This window comes from Schistocerca piceifrons, chromosome 2, assembly GCF_021461385.2.
Source record: "Schistocerca piceifrons isolate TAMUIC-IGC-003096 chromosome 2, iqSchPice1.1, whole genome shotgun sequence".
NCBI lineage: Eukaryota > Metazoa > Arthropoda > Insecta > Orthoptera > Acrididae > Schistocerca > Schistocerca piceifrons.
Genome location: NC_060139.1, coordinates 329,001,411 through 329,023,141, shown reverse-complemented (window position 1 = coordinate 329,023,141; position 21,731 = coordinate 329,001,411). Strand labels below are relative to the sequence as shown.

The 21,731-nt window shown below is 40.3% G+C and overlaps 1 protein-coding gene across 3 annotated transcripts in view; it reads left to right on the top strand.

Moving 5' to 3' along the window:
• LOC124776411 (targeting protein for Xklp2 homolog) overlaps positions 1-20,337 on the top strand; it is a 145,705-nt gene extending 125,368 nt beyond the window's left edge. For 2 of the 3 annotated variants that reach the window (XM_047251397.1, XM_047251396.1), the window contains 3 exons: positions 4,796-4,969; positions 5,070-5,285; positions 19,824-20,337. In XM_047251397.1, coding sequence (XP_047107353.1) covers positions 4,796-4,969; positions 5,070-5,285; positions 19,824-19,997 — 564 coding nt within the window. In that variant the 3' untranslated portion in view covers positions 19,998-20,337. Of the gene's footprint in view, positions 1-4,795; positions 4,970-5,050; positions 5,286-19,823 lie in introns of those variants that run through there. The other variant, XM_047251398.1, reaches the window with a different exon arrangement.
• The last annotated feature ends 1,394 nt before the right edge of the window (positions 20,338-21,731 follow it).

Below are 21,731 nucleotides of genomic sequence, written 5' to 3'. Positions count from 1 at the left end.
TTTGTAGCTGTAGGTGATTTGAAAATATTCCAGCAGCAGAGAGGACATAAAAGATATGGCATGCTGTGAAACATTTTGTTTTTTGTGTGGGGGAAAAAGCAGTTTAACAAACCAGGTTCAGAATCTATGAGACATTAGAGAAAGCTACTGAAGATAATTTGATAACTGTGAAACTTAATTTTTCCTTAATCTGTTGCCAGAATGTTAACCCCATTCTTAGAAAAGTATCAAAACAGTAATCCAATGTTACCTCTTTTGCTGAGGATCTCAGGTGGTTTGTTCTTGACCTTTGTATAAATTTTCATATAATAAAAAAAGCATAGATAAACTAACCTCTGCAAACTAACTATCAGAATTTGATTTGGCAGATAAATCTATCCATACAGAAATTAATAAAATTATTTTATGCTTTTTAGCAAAAAATTGACTTTTTGAGAAAGTCTCTGAAAAAGATAACTTTAATTTAAGATCTGTTACTCATAATTTTTTGATTTCACTAGTTAAAAAATTGCTAGAAAAATCTCCAACTATCTCACTAATGGTTTAAAGTTTATCTTCTTTAGATCCAAGGCAGATAGCATTAAATCACTTTGATTGTTATGCCAAAATGAAATTGGTGTTAAGAAACTTTGTGAAAACTAAAGTTATTAGAGATAATGATTGTGAAGTGCTGCTATAGATTATAACAAAGTGAGCAAGTATTATCTGATATGATCTCTTTAGAGTATGTTCTTGACTCCAGATTTTTCAAAGCTGCACAGTGTCATCAAAAAGTTATTGATTTTATCTCGTGGTCAAGCAGATGTAGAAAGAAGTTTCTCATCAAACTAATTTATAGAAGTGGAAAATATGAAAAGCAAAACATTTATTGCCCAAAGAGTAATACCTGACACACAAAACACACTGGAGAATTAGTTAATTGTGAAGTGAGCAAGGAACTTCGTTTATCTGCTGCTAATATCAGGCAAAAAATATACAATGTATATTGAAGAACAGAAAAAATTGAGGCAAGCTGAAATGCAAGGTTCTAAAAGAAAAGCCGTTGTAAATGAAATAGAAGAATTTAAAACCAAAAAGAGGAGATTATAAGGTGCTGTTATTGAACTAGAGAAATGTGCTGATGATTTTGGGGATAAAGCTGAAAATGTGGGAGATATGAAATATATTTTCCAATAAAACAGTTTCAGAAGATTAACCAAGGGAAAAAAAGAAGAATTGACAGGAATAAAGTCTAAAATGGAATCCATGCTGAAAGACATGAAAGTAATTTAGAGTATATAATTATAATTAATATGCATATAGATTTTGGTATAGTATCTGTATAAAATATACTTACAAAATGCATATTTTAAAGTGCCACAAAGTGACCTTTAATTGGTTTTGCTGAATTAAAAAAAATTATTTTAAATTTGCAGCTTCTTTTTTAGTTTTCTCTTGAGAATGAGTGTTTTCACAGGCCCTCAAGTCCAAACTTTTCAGATCAGGAAAAGAGTGGGAACCCTGTTATACAGTATACCCTTAGGCAATGAAGTGCGCCACTTGCTCATAACACATACTGCGAAACTAACATTGCTGTTTATACACCCATGGAGCACTCTGTGACTGCTCGCCACATAATGAGCTTATCAATTCAGTTACACACATAACAAAAGGCCCATTAACTCTCCATGATACAGTTAAACTAAAGATTATGCTCACGCCACCACATGTTGACAAAACTGCAATGCTGCCTTAGTTGAGTCAACTTCCTCATCCACAGATATTGGTTGCAGGCATTGTAGATCTCTCTTCTGTCACCAGCTGAAGTGGCCCAGAGTAATGAGCTACTTCTGTGCAGGGTTGGTTGCAGCAGTGAGTTATGGCAGGGGTATAGGCAGAAAGTCAAACATTTTATTGAAATTTCATGCTAATGCACTTGCAGCACTTCGGTGGAGCAGCCAAGCCCTATTTGGCATGTTCTGCACTTGGGAATGCTCTGATACCCTGTGAGCTTGCTCAGCAGTGTGTGCCCCAGTTAAGTGCAGTTTAGCTGCTCATGGAAAGTGCCAGCAACATGGAGGATTGCCAGAATACTTGCGGGGGTGACAGCCTCTAGGACTGCAACTCGCCCTGTGAGTGAAGGTGCGTAGTACCAGGATGCCCTCCGCATAGAAAGGTGAGTGAATGTTCCGCCTTGGTATTGGTTTTTTGGCCGCCAGGGCAGGAGTCTGGTGGCTGCTGTCGCTGCGAGCCTAGAGGTGGCTCACCAGTAGGAAGGGGCCAAGACCTGGGAAGGACGGCCTGGTGAGGCGAAGATCTACCCTTGTGGCAGTTGCCTACTGTCTCATCCTGGGTCCAGTGCTTGGCATAAGCCTCTCATTGTCGCAAGCACTACTGGATTGTGACTACCTCTGCCAAAATTGACAGTAATTTATATGGGTTAGAAACTCACTTGTTGTGTCAACACATTGCCTCTAGCCACGTGCAGAATGAAAAATCTGTGGCATGACATAGAAACAGCTTGCCTGTTCTGCAAGAGTGTCTTCTTTCCACTGCAACAACAGGGATTGCGGTGCTCAACTTGCCCAGCTGCAGATTGCATAAGCAGCCTTGTCTTCTTAATGTGCTTTTTGTGTTTATGTGAAAATGCACATTAAAATAATACTGTAGGCTATGGTGTAATTCAGAAGTTAATTTTATTTGAAATTATTGTTTTACTTTGAAATCTTAACAAAGTATTTTCATGATTTTACATATTTCTTACATGTTTTACCCATTTTCTTTAGATAAATACAAGGTGAACCTAGAAAGTAAGTTCCAATGTTTGATAAAGGAAACAAAAACATCACTAAATAAGAAATATTTATCGAAATATTTACGTAGTCACTGGCTACTTAACAACATTGTTAAGGTGTTCATAGTAATAGTGTACCATCAGTTGTATGTCCATTTCATAGGAATAGACTGCTGACATCGGGAGCCACAAAGCTGCCTCATACTGCATATCAGCATTGTTGCGGAACATTGTCCTGCCAATAATGCTTCATGAAATGGAATAGATAAGACCCTTGGATGACATCGGGGCTATTGGGTGAACCTAACCTAGAGTTTTCTTGTTTGGGAAAGCAAATAAAAGTGTCATTAAAGAATATCTTCATAGTCAGCTCCAAGCATTCACCGTGGGACACAAAGATATTGAGCATCTTTGGTTGGAATTTAAAGATATTGTTCACCACGTGCTAGAGAAATATGTGCCTAGCAAAAATATAGAGGAGGGAAAGAACCTTGGTTCAACAAACATATTAGGAAGTTGCTGAGAAAGCAGAGAATTTTGCACAGTCGTTTTAAACGTAGACAAACACAAATTACGCAAAATGAAAGCAGCTTTCAAAAGGTCAATGAGAGATTCTTTTAACGAATTTTAAAGCAATATCTTATCTGCAGATTCTAAAAATAACCCCAAACATTTTTGGTCATACGTAACATCTATGAATGCTACAAGTAATTCAATACCTTCTCTTGCTGACAGTATGGGTAATTTAACGGATGATGATAAACAGAAGGCCGAAATTCTAAACCTACCTTTCAAAACCTGTTTATGGTAGAGGACTGCAGCACTATTCCCCCTTTCAATTATCGGACAAACGCAAGGAGGACCGACAAATTGTTTAGTGTATCTGGGATTTTAAAACAGTTAAGATCCTTAAGACGCCGGGAAGGCATCTGTCCCAGGCAGTATCCCCATAAGATTTTATGTTGACTATGCTACAAATATAGCACCATTCTTATCCATCATCCATCAAAGATCATTGAAACAGCGGAAAATTCCACAGGACTGGAAGAAGGCCCAGGTCATAGCAGTCTATAAAATGGGTATATGACTTCGGTGCAAATAGTGGCTTCTGCCACGCATTGCTTGGTGGCTAGCGGAGTATATATGTAGATGTATATGAACCCGTGTTTCATCCCCAATAACAACATGGTCAAGAAACTAAAACCTTTCTTTTGGTACCACTGTAGGGAATGTCAGTAGTGTGGTCACATGTTTGGTTTTGTTTTCATCTGTCAGTTGCTTTGCCACCATAAGACAATTTTTGTACAACAGTGACTGAGACATAAGGGGAAATTGATGAGAGAGTTCCGAAATTGTGAAGCACTGGTTCTGTAAAATTGCTTGCCATAATTTCTCCATCAGTTATGGTGTTACCAGGAATGGTCAGCCACTACGGTGTTCGTCTTGAATATTGGTTTGTCATGCATTGAATTGCCTGCACCATTTTCTGACCATACTGTTGTTTATAATGTAGCGTCCATACATGTGGCACAATTGGTGATGGATATCTTTTGGAGATTTTTCCTGAGCATGCAAAAATCAGATGACTGCACAAACCTTGCAGTTGCCGGGAGACTATATCAGAGCACCCATTGTCTATTTTGTTTTTATCCTGTGCAGTAACCACTGCTTTCACAAGATTGAAACTGCAGAGCATTATTCCCACATACCTCTTCTTCACTCCTGTGCATTCACATTTCTATCTGGCTACTTTTGCCATCTATGGACGTGATCGGAAATTACTTTCTAGATTCACCTTGTATGAACATATTTTGCATGTTGATGTTACATAAAAATCTGAGTTTAAATGAAAATGTTAAGTACAGCAGTTGTTTGCAGTTAGCAAATAATGCATTTTACAGTTTGCAACTAACACAAAAAGCTTAAATGAATATTGTACCAAAATATAACATTTCCCATAGCTGCACTTGCTTTGTGTCATTTCCTCTGCTTGTAGTTAGTACATCGGATTTACTGTTTCAGGTTTTAGAAGAGGAGAAAAGAGCTCGGGAATTCCGTGCAAATCCAATACCCAAATCAGTAAAATGTTCAGTCTCACAATCAGAATTAAAATCTCACCCTCCTACACAACCCGAACCTTTCCATTTGTATACTGAGGAAAGAAGAGTGCAGCATGAAGAAGCACTGAAAGCAAAAGTAAGTCTCTCCCCCAACTCTTTCTTTGTTAAAAAGCTGTACTTAAATTAGTACAAATACTGTCAGTTGGTGTGTATGCAGAGTCTAATTGTTTTTGTAGCTTGAAGAAGACCGTCGAGCAGCAGAAGTGACACAGTTCAAAGCCAGGCCTCCTGTTGTCCTCATGAAAAAACCTTTTGAACCAGTGAAGCCACACCGTGTGTTCAAAGAAATAACAGCTATATGTTTAAATACTGATATTCGTTCAAAAGAGCGTGAAAGATTTGAAATGAAAATAAAGGAAAAAGAAATGCTTATGGAAGAATGCAGGAGACAAGTAAGTTTGCTATTTGTTTCTACTTGCATTTAAATTGAATTTGCAATATCAGTTGTAGTTGTGTTCTCGTCACATGTTCAGACGTAGCATGACTGGACTTTTGATCTCTCTCTTCTTGTTTCGATTTGTGTGGTGTGGACTTGGTCTAAAAATGGTTAGTCTTACTTCAAGTAGTTGTAACAAAAATTAGACAAGAATATTACCTTGCCCAGGGTTTTTGGGAATCATCACATTCCAGCTGCAGACTGTAGGAGAATAGTATAAATTTTTGGTTTTGTGCCAGCTTTCTTAGATTGGTTGTCATCAGTAATTTGTCAGTCCTGGTTTCGTCCCTCCCCCCCCCCCCCCACCCCGACCCCACCCCCATCCCCACCCCCAAAGGGCTCACGGTCCTTTCGTGAGTACATGCGTGGCGAGTACGGGGCCCCGAGCTATTGCAGCCTGCCTTCTTTCCTGAGCTGCATTTCCTTGCCTTTCCCCCCCTTTCCTGTCCTTGCTCTTTCCCCTTCACCCTCTCCTTCCCTCTCTTGGTGTCCTTGTTTATGTTGGCCCTGCTATCCTCCTGGTTATGTTGGCTTTCCAATTTGGTTTTGTTGCGTAATTACCTCATCCTTTTGGTATTCTGTGGTCCCCCTCTGAGGTTTGACCTCCATTACTAAATTGCTGTTCCATAGTGTGAGCCATTTGGGGAAGAGCACCTTACCTAGTGTTTCTGACATGTGCCCTCCTAGTTCCTTCCACCTTTTCCTTCACATCGTTGTCTGATGGCTAGCGTGCATAGCCAGCACTGTAGCCAGCCCGTGTGGTGGGGTCCCTATGTACCCTTTTGGTTGAGCCTCCTGAAAACACAGGGTCCACACTTCTGATAACTGAGCTGTGACCACCTCATGGAAGCCTAGGAGTGGTTGCTTGTCGTCCTGGAGCATCTGAACTCCTGGCAGCGTCCACGGTGCCAGACGGCCCTTGCTGTGGCTGGGTGGCACCCATGGAGAGAGCCCGTGATCGGAGTGAGTGGTATCAGAGCGGACGCTATGCAAATGAAACGCATATGGGTCCATAACTCTGGCCGTTCTTCTACGGCTGTTTCTCTGCATGGGAATGATTCTTTTAGTGCAGCTTCTTCTGCCCCTTCGGCCTTCCCTTCCATGGATACCCCCTGGGAGGAGGGTCAGGCTCGTCGGCCAGGGGCGAAACCTTTCCCCCGCTATCTGGTTTGCACCAGGACTGATGGGGATACTTTCACCAATACCAAACCTTTATTTTTTGTTGAACACATTGAAGACAAGTTTGGTGAAGTGCACTCTCTGAGTAAGATGCGGTCGGGTTCGTTGTTGATCAAAACTGCTTCAGCTGCCCAGTCTGCAGCCCTTCGTGCCTGTAACCATCTTGGCACAATTCCTGTGTCCATCCCCCCCCCCCCCCCCCCCCCCCCCCCGCCCGCCCCCCACCACCAGTCTCTCAATATGGTTCAAGGTGTGATTTTTCACATGGACCTCATCCTTCAAACTGATGAGGGACTTTGGGACCATATCGGACGGTGGGGTGTTCACTTTGTTCAGTGTGTTCAGAAGGGTCCGAAGGACAATTGCATTGATACTGGTGCCTTTGTCCTGGCCTTTGAAGGGGATACCCCCTCTCAGAAGGTCAAGATTATGGTTTATCGATGTGACAGGAAGTGTTTGCGTTTTGGACACACGTCTCCCCGCTGTTCGCAGGCCCCTCCATGTGGTGACTGTGGACGTCCACTCCATGAGGGGAGTTCCTGTGTTCCCCCTCCTGTATGTGTTAATTGTCATGGCAATCATTCTCCACATTCACCAGATTGCCCAGTTTATAAGAAGGAAAAGACGATACAAGAGTATAAGGCCCTTGATCGTCTAACCTACACTGAGGCTCGTAAGAAGTATGCAAGTCTTCGTCCTGTGTCCATGACGTCTAGCTATGCTTTAGTTACACCTTCACCCCTTCCTCCCCCTTCCTTCCCCTGTGGCTCCCACACCCTTCCCTCTGGGTGCCGCTCCCCCTCCCCAGCCGGAGAAGTGCCCCACTTCTTTGGAACCTACAGGTCAAGGATGCCCCTCCCAGGATACCCCTTTCCGGCACCTTCCAGGCCAAAGGTCTGCTGCCACAAGATGACCACAAGAACCATGGTCTGTGGCCCCACAGGTCGCCCGACCTCTTTCCATTCCAGATCGTGCTCCAGCTAGCTCCTTTTCGCCGCACAGCCCTCCTCGATCTCAAACAGAAAAGAAGAAGAAACATAAGTTCCACGACAAGGAGCGTCTAGTGTCGCCAGAGGTCTCGTACCCATCTTCATAAACTGATTCTGACATGTTGTTTGTGGATGTCGCCCCCTCCTTGTCTGTGATGGATGGTGACCCAGCGGTATGACTGGCTTTAGCCTGTTCACCCCCCATTTGAATCATCGTTCTGTGGTTATCCAATGGAATTGTAATGAATATTACTGTCGCCTTCCAGAGTTGAAATCCCTTATGCACCGACCCTCCATGGATTCCTTGTTTTCTGTCGAAATCAGGTCGGCCCCCAGCGGGCCTCCGGTGGCGTTTGTACGCTGGTCCATACAGACATTGCTAGCATGTGGGTTCCTCTTCAAACTACATTGGAAGCAGTTGCTGTTAGGGTCCACTCTGAGGTCACGGTTTGCAATCTTTATCTCCCTCCTGACAGGACTCATACACCTGCTGCCCTAACTGCCCTTCTTCAGCAACTTCCTCCTCCCTTCCTCCTCCTCGGGGATTTTAATGCTCATCATCCCTTATGGGGCAGTGCATTCCCATCTAGTCGGGGTCTTCTCATAGACCAGTTTCTTGCAGACCACGACTTGTGCCTTCTTAATGATGGCTCCTCTACTCATTTCAGTGCCGGTCATGGTACCTTTTCTGCCATTGATCTTTCTCTTTCTTCTCCCTCCCTCCTCCCTTCATTACATGGTCACCACACGACGACCTTTGTGATAGTGATCATTTCCCATTGATACTCTTGCTGCCTTCCCGCTCCCCGATGGACAGGTTACCTCAGTCTTTCCAATGAGCTGATTGGCCTCTATACACTGCACAGGTCGTTTTTTTTCTCTCTCTTTGTCAGGTTGTATTGATGACATCCTACATGACGTGTCTGATGCAATTGTTCGCTCTGCTAGCCTTGCTATTTTGCGCTCATAGGGACCATTTCTCCGTCGGCAAGTCCCGTGGTGGAGTACGGCCATTGCCATTGCGATCCGTGATCGCCATCAGGCTTTGCAACACCTTATCCTTTGCAACACCCATCCGTTGCCAGCCTTATTACCTTCAAACGCCTTCGCGCTAAAGCCCGATACTTAATCAGACAGAGTAAACGGATGTGTTGGGAACGCTTTGTTTCTTCCCTCCCTTCTACTGTCCCTATGTCACGGGTATGGGCTACACTTCGCTCTCTCCGAGGTTCCCGTTGGCAGTCTACCCTCCAGGACCTACATCTGCCGGATGGCCTTTGCATGGACCCGTTGATTCTTGCGGAACATCTTGCGACCCATTTTGCAACAGCATCGGCATCAGCCTCCTATCCGGCTGCTTTCCTTCACCAGAAACAGCAGGCCAAAGCTTCCGCCTTACGTTTTACCCCTTGTCAGTCAGAATCTTAAAACAAACCCTTTACTGAATGGGACCTTCTTTCTGCACTTTCTTCTTCTCATGATGCGGCCCCTGGCGCAGACTCCATTCATAACCAACTGCTTCAACATCTCAGTGCTCCACAACGGCAACATCTTCTCTGGGTGTTTAACCGTATTTGGCTCCTTCTCAGTGGAGGGATAGCATCGTGGTTCCTGTCCTTAAGCCTGGTAAGAACCCCCTGTTAGTCGAAAGCTATCGACCTATTAGCCTGACAAACATTATTTGCAAGTTACTTGACCATATGGTAGCGTGTTGGCTCAATTGGGCCCTCGAATCTTGGGATATATTGTCCCCTTACCAGTGTGGCTTCCAAGAGGGACAGTCTCCAATCGATCATTTACTTCGCTTGGAATCCGCAGTTCGGCAGGCTGTTTCCCAGTGCCGCCATTTGGTTGCAGTATTTTTCGACCTTCGCAAGGCCTATGACACGGCTTGGCGCCATCGCATCTTACACTTCATGAGTGGGGTCTTCGAGGCCTGCTTCCGATTTTTATTCGCCAGTTCCTGTTCCATCGATTGTTCAGGGTTCGGGTTGGTATTGTTTTTACTTCTCCATGGACCCAGGAGAATGGCATCCCACAGGGTTCTGTATTGAGTGTACTTTTTTCCGCATTGCTATAGATGGACTTGTGGCCTCCGTCGGTCCTTTGGTCTCCCCTGCTCTGTATGTGGATGATTTCTGCATTTGGGTTAGTTCATCTTCGATGGCCTCTGCAGAGCGGCAGCTCCAGGGAGCTATACTGCGTGCCGCTGCATGAACCCTCTCACACGGATTTCAGTTCTCTCCTTTAAAATCGGGGTGGTTCACTTCTGTCACTGTACTATGGTCCACCCTGATCCGAAGCTCTCCCTCGATGCACGACGATTACTTCTGTAACTCTAATTAGCGAATTTACTATACACAACAATGCATTAGTTGTTAGCAAGCGTGTATAAGACCCGTGAGAAATCATCTGGGAGATACAGTATGTTATAAAATCTGGAGCAGCATTCTGTGACTTAATAAATTGTATGGCTGAAAATATAACTCTTTTCACATCATTTTAATGATGGTGTTCTCTGGCCCGTTTTCACTTAAGAAACTTACAGGGAAGATCAACTGCAGCAAAGTAACAAAATGAAAATAAATTCTGGTCAACATTTATTATTTTTAACAAGATCGAGTTACACCCACTGTATTTCGAGAACATTTATTTTAGCTACCATTGACAAAATTAATATTTGGTAAAGATGTTTACTTTGAATTATTTTCTGTTGACAACATTTATCGCAGCAAAACACAAGTTATCTTGCAATAGTATTTCACTTTCAGTGGATGCTGTTTGTTTCAGTAGGCACTGGGATAAATGTGGTGCCTTGGAGGTAAGAAATTTCTCATCTTTTCTGCACACATGTGCCACCTCACACCCTGACTCAAAATAAAGTCCTGTAGTGGAGGAGTGCATTCAGGGATCTGTATTACTGTCCCAGCTGCATGTTGCCTAGTGGCTTCCAGCTAGGACAACAAAAATTTTATTTTCAATATTTCACGTAATTATTGGCAAAATTTAAAATGCTCTTATAGTCTACTCATTAACCGGGATAACGTTATATTAAAAGTTTATCACAATAAGACATTTATTACATGTGCTTATGCTTATGTCTTGAGACACTGTAGTGCACAAGACACAAATTGTACCAACTGCATTCATCCTGTGTTTGAGAATGAGTGCACTTAGCAACTTCCAACAAACGTAACTTTAACTGTTATGAAACACTTTCCCACAAATGTCCCATGCAAAATGATGAAAGGGAATAAGTTTCATACTTCACTTTTGCTGTTCTTGCAGTAAAATTACTTTTTTACTACTACTAATTGTGTTTGCAACACACTTTGCAGGCAGTATCCGCATATAGCACTGAATTTATCCACAAAATTATATCATTCTACGACATGTAGTCAGGAGATATGGTGTCATAAAGATTGACAAGTGTAAAAAGTAGTTTTTGCGTAAAATGAAGTGCAAATCACCCAGACTGGATTCATTCAGCGTTTCATAATAAGAGCACTTTGCAACTGCCAACAAACTTCAAACATAAAACCTGTTCTAAACTTTTTCTGGCTTTTATTTAACACATTAACTCATTTGGAAAATAATCATACATCTGAGGCTGTTTTATACATGAGACTTAGATTCTTTAAGGATACAGGGTACTTTTCCGAATTATATAAAAATCAACACCTATTTCTTTCAGACACTGTTTATAATGCATATGTTCCACAGATTTTTTTTGTTGATATTGGGTAATGCAGCACACTTTCTAAACAAATTAAAGGTATTTTGAATATTTTTGAACCTGCTTAGGGTTATTAAAAAATTACAAAGAAATGGATATTTTTTTTTTTTTTTTTTTTTTTTTTTTTTTTTTTTTTTTCCCCCCCCCTCAAAATGCTTCCTCAAATTGAGGTATCATTTAATCCAATGTTATACGTTTGTAGGAGACCAGAATTTTACGAGATATGCATGACATAATGGCTGAGGTACTAGACCTATTTAATTCCACGTATTATGTATATTACAAGGATAAAAAATATTACATCTTACATTTTAATTTTCATAATTGTTTTCCTTTTAAAAATGTTATTTTTTCTTTAATTTAGTTGATTCTGCAATAAAGATTAGGTCTACTACACAATTATGAACTATTGCAAGTTACAGAAAAAAAAATAGAGCAATGCTTTATAAACTTTAGGTAAGAATTGTGCCAGAATTCTGAAAAACACAACTTGCGGGAAATTGCAAATGCAGGGTGTATACGACCCGGGAGATCCGGGAAAAACCCGGGATATTTTTAGAATTCCGGGAATTTTTCATTGTTTCAGTTTACAGTTAAATTTTTGTAATTTTGACTGGTAAGAACCGATATTACTGTATCCTGCTACGGCAGAATAATACTTCAACAATAAAACATAAACGAGAGAAAAAAACGAAAATAACTTATATTGCAACGGAAATGCGCCATATACATCAACGACACACAGCGCTCATGCAAGCATCTGCTAACTGAAAATGTGCCAAAGGCTTTACGAAGACTTTGCAGTGCTTCGTAACAACAAATTGCCTCCAATGAGCGTGAAGTCGCAACTGTTTACATACGATTTGTTTTAGCAGTTACGCGCGGGCTCATGCGCATGCGCTGTTGAGTCATGTTTCAGTAGTAGATTCTCCCGCTTCTGGCTACAGGAATGTGGCTGTTGGCTGTTGCAAGCAGTCGGAGCAAGCAGCTAGATGTTACCGGGGAAGAGGGCGCCAAATTCATATATTTGAGGAAAAAACTTGTTTCATAAAGTGCCTAGCATTCAGCGCACGTTTTTCTATCGATTATTCATATGATTTTGAAACGCTTCCCTGTTGATTTTTGAACACATTTTAAGTTGATTTCTGAATGAATCATAAGTTGACTTTTGAATGAATGCATGCATAGTGTACGTGATGTCTGTCAGGAGAATCCTCGTCGCATCTAGAAATAAACTTTCCACAAACAAAAGGGGACGGGGCTACACGAGCTTGAGGGAGTAAAGGCGAACGGATGAACGTCAATGGCTGTCTGTTTATGTGGTTGATTCGGTTTGCGAATGATCGGCATTGTTATAATTACTAGTGAAATCCATAGATTCAGACTACCAGGATGGAAATAAACGACCGACAGGAATAACAGGTGAGAAAGATTACGTATTATCTTCTCAGTGTATTCAAGAAAATGAAATTTTGACAGAAAATTTTTGGCCAGATTGCTACACTAGTAAGGACCAGTAGTACAGTCCTTGGCCAGCAGCTGCATAAGTTCTATTCTGGAAGTAACGCGGAAAACGTGTTGTTCGAACACGTAACAATGCCTAACCGGAAAATAATCGCGGGATAACTAAACCTGTGATTCTGGCAACGTTAGTGAAGTTAATTGGCGAACAAATTTTGACAGTCCGCGTGACCGCTACGGTCGCAGGTTCGAATCCTGCCTCGGGCATGGATGCGTGTGATGTCCTTAGGTTAGTTAGGTTTAAGTAGTTCAAAGTTCTAGGGGACTGATGACCACAGATGTTAAGTCCCATAGTGCTCAGAGCCATTTGAACCAAATTTTGACAATGGCAGCAATAGCTACAGAATTGGTGATGACAAGGTTGTTTGTTAGAAAGAGGAAGGAGAAGAAACGGGAACATCACACAAATTATGGAAGAATAAGATGATTCCAAATTTATATAAAAATTTCGTAATACTACTTTTGGATCTCATGCTTGAGAAGCTGGTGTGTATGAATGAAATGTGAAACTGTTTCCTAACTTAAAGCTTTTTGCTTGTACTAGGCCTAATAGGCATTTGATATTGGTACTTCGTGGATTGTATTCTGTCGTGTTATAAAAATGGCCATTTGTGCCAAAACAGTCTCATTTATTTGGTGTATTACAAAATTGCTGCCATATTAGAAAGGCCTATTTTGTTTTATCCAGCAGACAGTGATAAAATAGACGTTATCAGATCGATAAACCACACCAGTCTTGGGTATTAGTTGTATTAACAACTTTTTCAGTATTAGATAACGACATTTCGATTTTTCATGTAGCAAAATGTTTGACAAACTTCGATGAGGTAATAGATTCTTTTGCAGAAAGAAAAGCACGCCATGTAAAGCTGTAGCAAGGTTAGAGAAAAAAAAAAATGCTAGGAGCTAAGGTTTGAAGAAATGTGTAATTTCTTGCTTATCTCTTGTCAGTATTGGTTTTATATATCCTATATTTAATTTTATGTCACACAAAACAGCAAGCTATTAACTAATAGGCAATAAAGAGTTCAGATTTTCTGAAGAGTTCTTGTTCTCTCGATTATATATAATCACATCCGCTATTAATTGCGAGATTTTTTTTTAAGAGGTGCAGGCTGTCAAAACGGCCGACTGGGAGCAGGGGAAGCACCATAGGACATTTCAATTTCCACTCTCCTGAATATAGTTTGGACGTGCGGTAGAAAAATGCTTTATGAAGAGGCGTGGCACTGCACTTTGGCATACTTAAAACCAAATAATATGTCGTACATTTCCTCGAATATGTATGTTTTATGTTTCAGACTTTTCAGAAAGATGTGCGCTACAAGATGAACATATTTTGAAAACTCGTTTTTTTTTTTTTTTTTTTTTTTTTTTTTTTTTTTTTTTTTTTTTTTTTTTTTTTTTTTTTTTTAAAGTATTGACCCGGTTCGCAAATGTCGTAGATCCGGGGCTGATGCGCAGAGCAGTCTGAGTTATAGTGGGTAGTCTCCACATGACCCGTGTTTACATTTAGTGATTTTGCTGTTTCCCCTTTGTTTACTCTCAAGTCAAATGAAAACAAAGCGGATATCTGTGGCCAGGAGCTATCAAGTGAATTAAAACACATTCACATAATTACAGAAGGCTGAAATATGTCATTAGTTTCAGATTTTATTTTATTTCCACCTTTCTGACAGTCAAGCATTAATCGCCTTGCTGAGCAACGAAGTTATTTTTGTCTGTTTGCTAAAGAAATTTTTGTTAACCTTCTCCACAGAGGCAGTCAATGTATTTGAAACGAAATGTTTAATTCCACAATACTGGCTAGTTTCAACTATTAACTGCATTTCAAGTGCACGTTTTCATTTTCTAGCACGTATGGAATTATGCCACAATAAAGAACCAAACATGATATAATACAGTATTGGTGCTCCAAGAAAATTTACATCCCTAAAACCACACTGAAAAGCTTAATATCAGGTCGCGGTCTACTTCATTGGGAATCTGTACTTACGAATGTGCCCTTTAAGTATGCACTTTGAATGTGCACATTTAATTATATGGTTTACGAAATTCCGATGCTCTTGCAGTATCCTCAGATGTCTTGTTTCTTTTATGACATAATGTATGATCATTCAATGTTTTACACGTATGTACATACGGGTTTCCTACGTCATGATAGCTACCAAAGTGCGGTGTCGCCTGTTATCTGCGCTCTCTGGCAACTGCTGAAACGAACCTATTTCTAACAAGTCGCGGGAAAAAATTGCGAACAGTGGTTTAAAAAGCGTTACTTTCAAAATAAATATCCTTTTACGTAAGTTGAACTATGTGCAAGAATGTAGCATGAATTTATTAAATCGCAGAGCGTTTGACTCTCATTTAAAAATCAACTCTTCGATGACGAGCCATTTAGAAGAATTTCGAACCCTGAAGATCAGACATTTATGTCATTATTAAAAATTTTACTGGCACATTTTTGTGATGTATCTTAAACTGTAACACGTGCGAAAAAGATCAACAGTATATGCGAAAACTTAGCTTCTCTTGCAGCTTGAGACCAATACTATATGTGAAAGCTTTGCTTTTCTTGTAGCAACACTATGTATATTAATTTAAACTATTAACTTTCCCTGTCTGTGTGTTCATGCTACTTAACAGTGATGTTGCTATTGGCTGACTACATCACGTGTCCTCGGCTGGCGAGATCACGCGACATGAGCTACGAACGGCTTACAAAAGCGCATCGAAATCTCGATTTCAATGATTCGGAAAGTAACATGAGGTGTTTGGTGGAATTCCAATGTATACTTTCGTAATACGGAAATATGCAGTGTACATGTTGCTGCACATCAAAGATATTTCCAAAACGTATCTTTTTCCCTGGGTTACTTTTTCTAAAGTGCCGCGAAATTGTACATTCTTATATAAAACCATAACCATTCAAAGGATTGATAAGGGAAAATATACTGTCACCCGGGAGAAAGTGTATTTTTAACTGGGAAATCTAGGAATTTTTTTTCCTTGTCCACGTATACACCCTGAAATGAAGATATGAGACCTATTAAACTGTGCCTTAGGACATGGTTCAAGCATTATCTTCATCCTGCAGCATTTCTTCGTCTTCATGCTTCCTCTTCATGCTTCCTCTTGGCATTACTTTTACAATTCTTGCTTCTGTGGTAACTTGAAGAGAAAATCTTTCACCTTCATGCACTCGTTGTCTGTCACACACAAGCAATTGATCTTCCATATTAGAGCCACATTTTATGCCTAAATTTCTCAAGACTTGCAACCTTCCTACCACTCCAGCATTGAAACATATCACTGCATCTAGTACACCAACTTTTAATGTATTTATGCCTAGAAAAACCTTTTTGGGTAATCTTTCCCATATGCAATGGTTGAAACTTTCATTTGTATTCTACGTGCCCCCATGAAGACATTTACTAAGCAAAACAGGGTCACTCAGGTCTCTAAAAACTTGTTTTATTTCATTCATAATGGGCTCAGGAAGAGAATGCTTATAATTGTATATTTGACCACTTTCTTTTGCTTTTTGGTAACCACACCAGGAATATCCTTCCTTAGGGCAAAGTCCGTGAACAGGGTGGTCATCTGTGGACAACTTAAGAAAGTAGGTGGCCCATACAGCTTTTCTCATTGCTCCAACATCATTCAGAGGTGCAGTCCATAACTCCGAAGGAGGTCTATTTCAGTTTCTGTCAGTCTGACTTGGCCAGACACAGATTTTCCCATCAGATAGCAACTTTCCTTTCATTTCTCTTCATAGCCCCCTCAATTTAGCACCCATCCTCTTTTGCACATGTCCACAACACTCCAGTTTTGTTACCAAGCTATCACCATAAACATTGAACTCATTAATTTTACTGAAAGCTTTAGAGTCCCCATTACCTAGGTACTTTGTATATCTAACTTTATAAACAGGCACCGACCTCTGAAATAGTTTTAGAGCTCAATCACATTCCATACATCCACTGTAACCATCATAATTCTTAGAAAACTGGTGTTCAGTATGTCCTTCAGTGTTACCATGTCAGATGTGGCAGTACTGAGATAAGCACTCAGTATCATCAACTTTTCCATGCTCCAGAGAAGTAGCATTTCAAACGTCATTCAAGGAATGATGTCCTCGATGTTGCCATGTCCCTTCAAGTGCAGCAGTAATGTCCCTGGTTCCACAGTTTCTTCTACTGCATGTTTCCTAGACGCTTTAGACACAACCGTCAAGGCACCTAAAAGTATTTTTACGCACTTGTTGAAACTACTCGGAGGAGGAGATAGGTCCATCAAACCATAAAATGTTTGAACAGCCTTTTTTCCTTTTCCTTTTCCTCTGCAGGCACTGCATACACTAACTTCAAATTCACATCATACAAATCATGCACAACGTTCGAAGTCATTTTCAAGGTAGATTTATTGCAGGATCTACACACAACAACTAATTTTGACGCTAAACCCTTCCTGCTACTTTGTTGTTCAGTTATTTCCAGACAGCCTACACTATCACATTGTTTACATTTCGCCACTTCCTTTATCAAAGACGATAAGATGCCCACATCGACAACTACAAATCCACTACAAACAGCGTCATTGTTAACACAAAAATTTGAATCACCAGGAGGCGTGCCATGTGGGAGTTTCTTGCCTGAAGAACTGATACATACGTTACTTTCAACAGTGTGGCTTGCTTTGTTTGTGAACTGGTTACCACAGAATTTCCTTTCGATGAATTTCTTGATGCGTGGCATAGTTCGTATTTATTGCACACTACAGGATATGTACTTCCACAAATATATGTAGCATTGGGGCAACATACATTCAGTAACACATGAACAAACTGCTTCAGTGAAACAAAAGTCAATACTAGCATAGGAAATCATTTACAGACACTAGACATCTGCATTGTTACTAACACGTACAATGTATCATACATATAATCACTGGAAACAGGAAGTTCACAGTTCTTTTTGAAATAATACTGGTTTCTATTATAACAGAAAAAAGGGAGTGCGGTGGCGTACATGACCTTAACTTTAAAATTTGGTGTATATAGGTCATTTTTCATTTGAAACCCTATAATGTATATATCAATGTAATGAGGAGAGACTATAGAATTTAATAAAGTCATAAAAAAAATCGATTTTTCCACCATTTATAAGTACTCTGTATTCTTCAAGAATTGTGGTTTACTGGTGTAGAAAGAAAGAGTAATTAATTAACAGGCAGATGCATTCATTTCCAACTACTTCAGTGAGGTTGTGGTGTAACCATTGAAATACCTACTGTTGTACTCATGTAGTTAATTAAGAGAAGTGTAGTGCCGTTGTAAGGCCCAAGAGATAAAAGCTGTTGCTTGGGGCATCAGAGATGCCTTAGCTATAAGATATGTATGCAGGACAATTCCGCTGTCGCCAATGTACATTTTGCGTAAGAACCTTGAAGATAAAATGTGAGAAATTGGGGCCCATATGGAGGATTTCAGACAGTTGTTTTTCTCTGTCTATTTGCGAGTGAAACAGGAAAGTAAATGATTAGGAGTGGTTCAAGTTACTTTTGGCCATACCACGTACAGTGGTTTTCAGAGTATGTACATAGATGTATCACAATTAGTAGCAGCTGCTTGGGGTGCCAAGGGTGCAGAAATGCGGGGTTTTTGTATCTTAACTGCTACTGAAAATTGAAACAAGTGGAAGTGTACGAGGGAAGAGGACGAAGGTGCCAAATGACAAGTAGCTTGTGTGGAAAAATGTTCTCAAACTGGCAGTCCTATTACCTTTTTTAATTCATTATAAATCGGGGTATTGGTAGGAAACATTACCAAAATTGTACACTTGTCTCAGCTTATTGTCCACAGTCAACACACATCAGCCAAGTAGATTGACGTAGATAGTGCAGACAGTTAGAACTTCCACATCATTCTGTGAGGGATTTCAGTGTCCACAGCGCATAACATAGTTACACGAGATGACATATTCATGGTGAATAACCTAAAACGTGCACTGCAGATATTGTGGAAGTGGAAAGTGATATTGATGTGCAGTCTTCACAGAATAGATTGGTTGTCAGGGACTTGTACTGTTAGCCAATAAACAGATTGTAATAATACTTAGAAAGTGTATTTTTTTGTGCAAACGTACACTTATTTAAATGAAACAGTGCTCCCTCACCTAGTGGCAAACTATTTTCTTCTTCTTCTTCTTCTGGTACTCCAGAGTTAGGCCTAGAGAAATTAAATTCTTGCTTTTGCCATTCCAGGCTAGACCTAGGGCCTGTTCCGGTATCACATCTACAGCTACAGGACCAGTCTGCAGTTCACAGTTAAGTGCGTAGCAGACGGTTTATCGAACCACCTTCAAGCTGTTTATCTACTGTTCCACTCTTGAACAGAATGCGGGAGATCACAGTTCATAGTAACTGATGGAAAGTTATCAAGTAAAACATAAGTGATATCTGGCAGGATTGCTGCTGCCAGCATAGCTCAGTGGATCATTGAGGCACACAAATTTCCCCACCCGTGTTAAGCTGGTAGACCATGGGGAGTATGTTAAACTGTTAACTGCCATAGATACACTGTGTGTGTGTGTGTGTGTGTGTGTGTGTGTGTGTGTGTGTGTGGGTGGTGTCCCCCCCCCCCCCCCCCCCCAAATTGAGAGCCCCTGGTCTCTTCTTCTGCCTTTCCATTCTTCCATACACCCTTATTACCCACCACCACCTTCCTCAACCCTTTTCCCCCCTTTTCTCACCAGCTAGTCATCCCCCTTGCAACCTCTCACAAACTTTCAGTATAATTGCAGGTCCTTATGTGAATTTTACGCATACATCCATATTTTTGTATCTTGTACTGAGAAAAAAGGAAGAGTAGTTGCCGACTCTAAAGATAGATGTAAAGCTCAGACTCGTGCACTATGTGCCACCCATCAGTTATCTGTTCAATTTTTGTTTTGTATTTCAAGCTATAGTTCATCACATTAAACTGCATTGTCATGAGTGAAAAAAATGCCCAAAGTTTCTACTTCATGATGATGATTGTCATTGTTTGTTACTGATGCTTTTGTCATTTCAGCTCAAAGAGGAGCAGGAAAGAGAAGAGGAAGAAGAAAAAGCAAGACTGCGCAGGGAGGCTATTCATAAGGCCCAACCCATTTCCAAATATGCTCCTGTTGTAGTTGCAAAATCTACAAAAGAACTGACTGTACCAGAATCACCATTTTCAAGAACTAAGACACACAAACACTGACTGAGGTTTTATGACTTGGCACTATTATGTATTTGTAGTCCTTGTTTATTTTTGATATGTTTTAAAACTATATATTAATATTCTTTAAAAGCATGTTTAATAAAGTCTCTTGTATAATTAAATGTCAATAGTTGTCTGTAGATAAGAATGTGTCTATTTTTAATTAGACTGGGAAAGTTACATAAAAGTATCTACCAAAAGTGATTACTTTATAACAATGGTAATAGTGTATGACAGAAGGGCTCATGTTGTTTGTACATGAGCTTTTTCAAGAGCTAATACAAGTAAACAAAACAAATGAGATTTTATTATTTGCCAATGTAATTTTATATTTCTTGTTTCATTTTTGACAAAACTATTTCCCATACTTTTTAAAAACATGGTTAATAAACTTCTTATTCTAATGAAATGTCAGTAGTTGCCTGTTGTACTGGATGATCAGTGTATCTGTTTCTAATTTACTATGGAGAGTTATGTAGAGGTGAAACTTCCTGACAGATTAAAACTGTGTGCTGGACTGAAACTCGAACTCGGGACCTTTGCCTCTGCATTATCCTTTCTTCCAGGAGTGCTAGCTCTGCAGGGTTCACAGGAGAGCTTCTGTGAAGTTTGGAAGGTAGGAGACGAGGTACTGGCAGAATTAAAGCTATGAGGGCAGGTCATGAGTCGTGCTTGGGTAGCTCAGATGGTAAGAGCACTTGCCCGCGAAAGGCAAAGGTCCCGAGATTGAGTCTCGGTCCAGCACACAGTTTTAATCTGTCAGGAAGTTTCATATCAGTGTACACTCCGCTGCAGAGTGAAAATCTCATTCTGGTTACGTAAAGGTAGCTGCGACAAATGGTTACTGCATAATCATGAGCTCTGTGTATGTTCATGGTAGTCATCTGGAATAGTTATCAATTTTATGCAAACATTACATTGTGTGTTGTATCAGTTTCAGTAGGTTTGAAGTTCGTAAACAATATCTAGGCAAAGGTAAAATTTATTTATACAGTATACACAAATAATTCTATTACAGAGGCCGTCATGAAAATAGGCATCCTGAGGTCATCTAACAGTCGTACAGCATTGCCTGTTTGTGACACTTTCAAATGTGAGTACTTTCCAAGTGAAAATTCTTGCCAGTAGTGCAAAAACAATAAAAACTGATGTTACAAGAGCTTTTCAAGAAAAATATTTTTTGACTTCAGTTGATGGGAAAACCAGAGCCACTGACATATTTGAAGTGAAAATGATGCATGAACATGCTGAAAGTTTATAGATACATTTCATGCACATTTTGTCTTGAAAACATGAGAGTATTCCGAGGAAAACATAAAATAATGTAAGAGTTGTGCAACTGCTCTGCCTGTGTTAAAAAAGTCGTCACTGACAAATTTGTGTTTTGTTGGACCTTGTAGAATCGCCCAGTGAGAAAGCTGTTAAGAAAACTATGAAACTTAATTTTGGTAACATCTGAGACACAGTTATTGTAGTGTACACTGTTGTACACAACAGTAAGGAGAGAGAGCCTACAGATTGGTGCAGCAACAGTCTTCGTAGGAAAGCTGGATAGGAGCTGAGATGATTAGCAAAAGAGTTAGTACAACAAACACCAGATTTATTTAACTTGTATCACAGGTAATGCAGCAAGAAACGAAGTCCAGATGTCTCTGAGGAGCGGCTTCAGGTGCAAGAGTGGTGCCACCAGCCATCCTATATTGTGGTGGCAGCATGGCTGCAGGCATGCTGCAC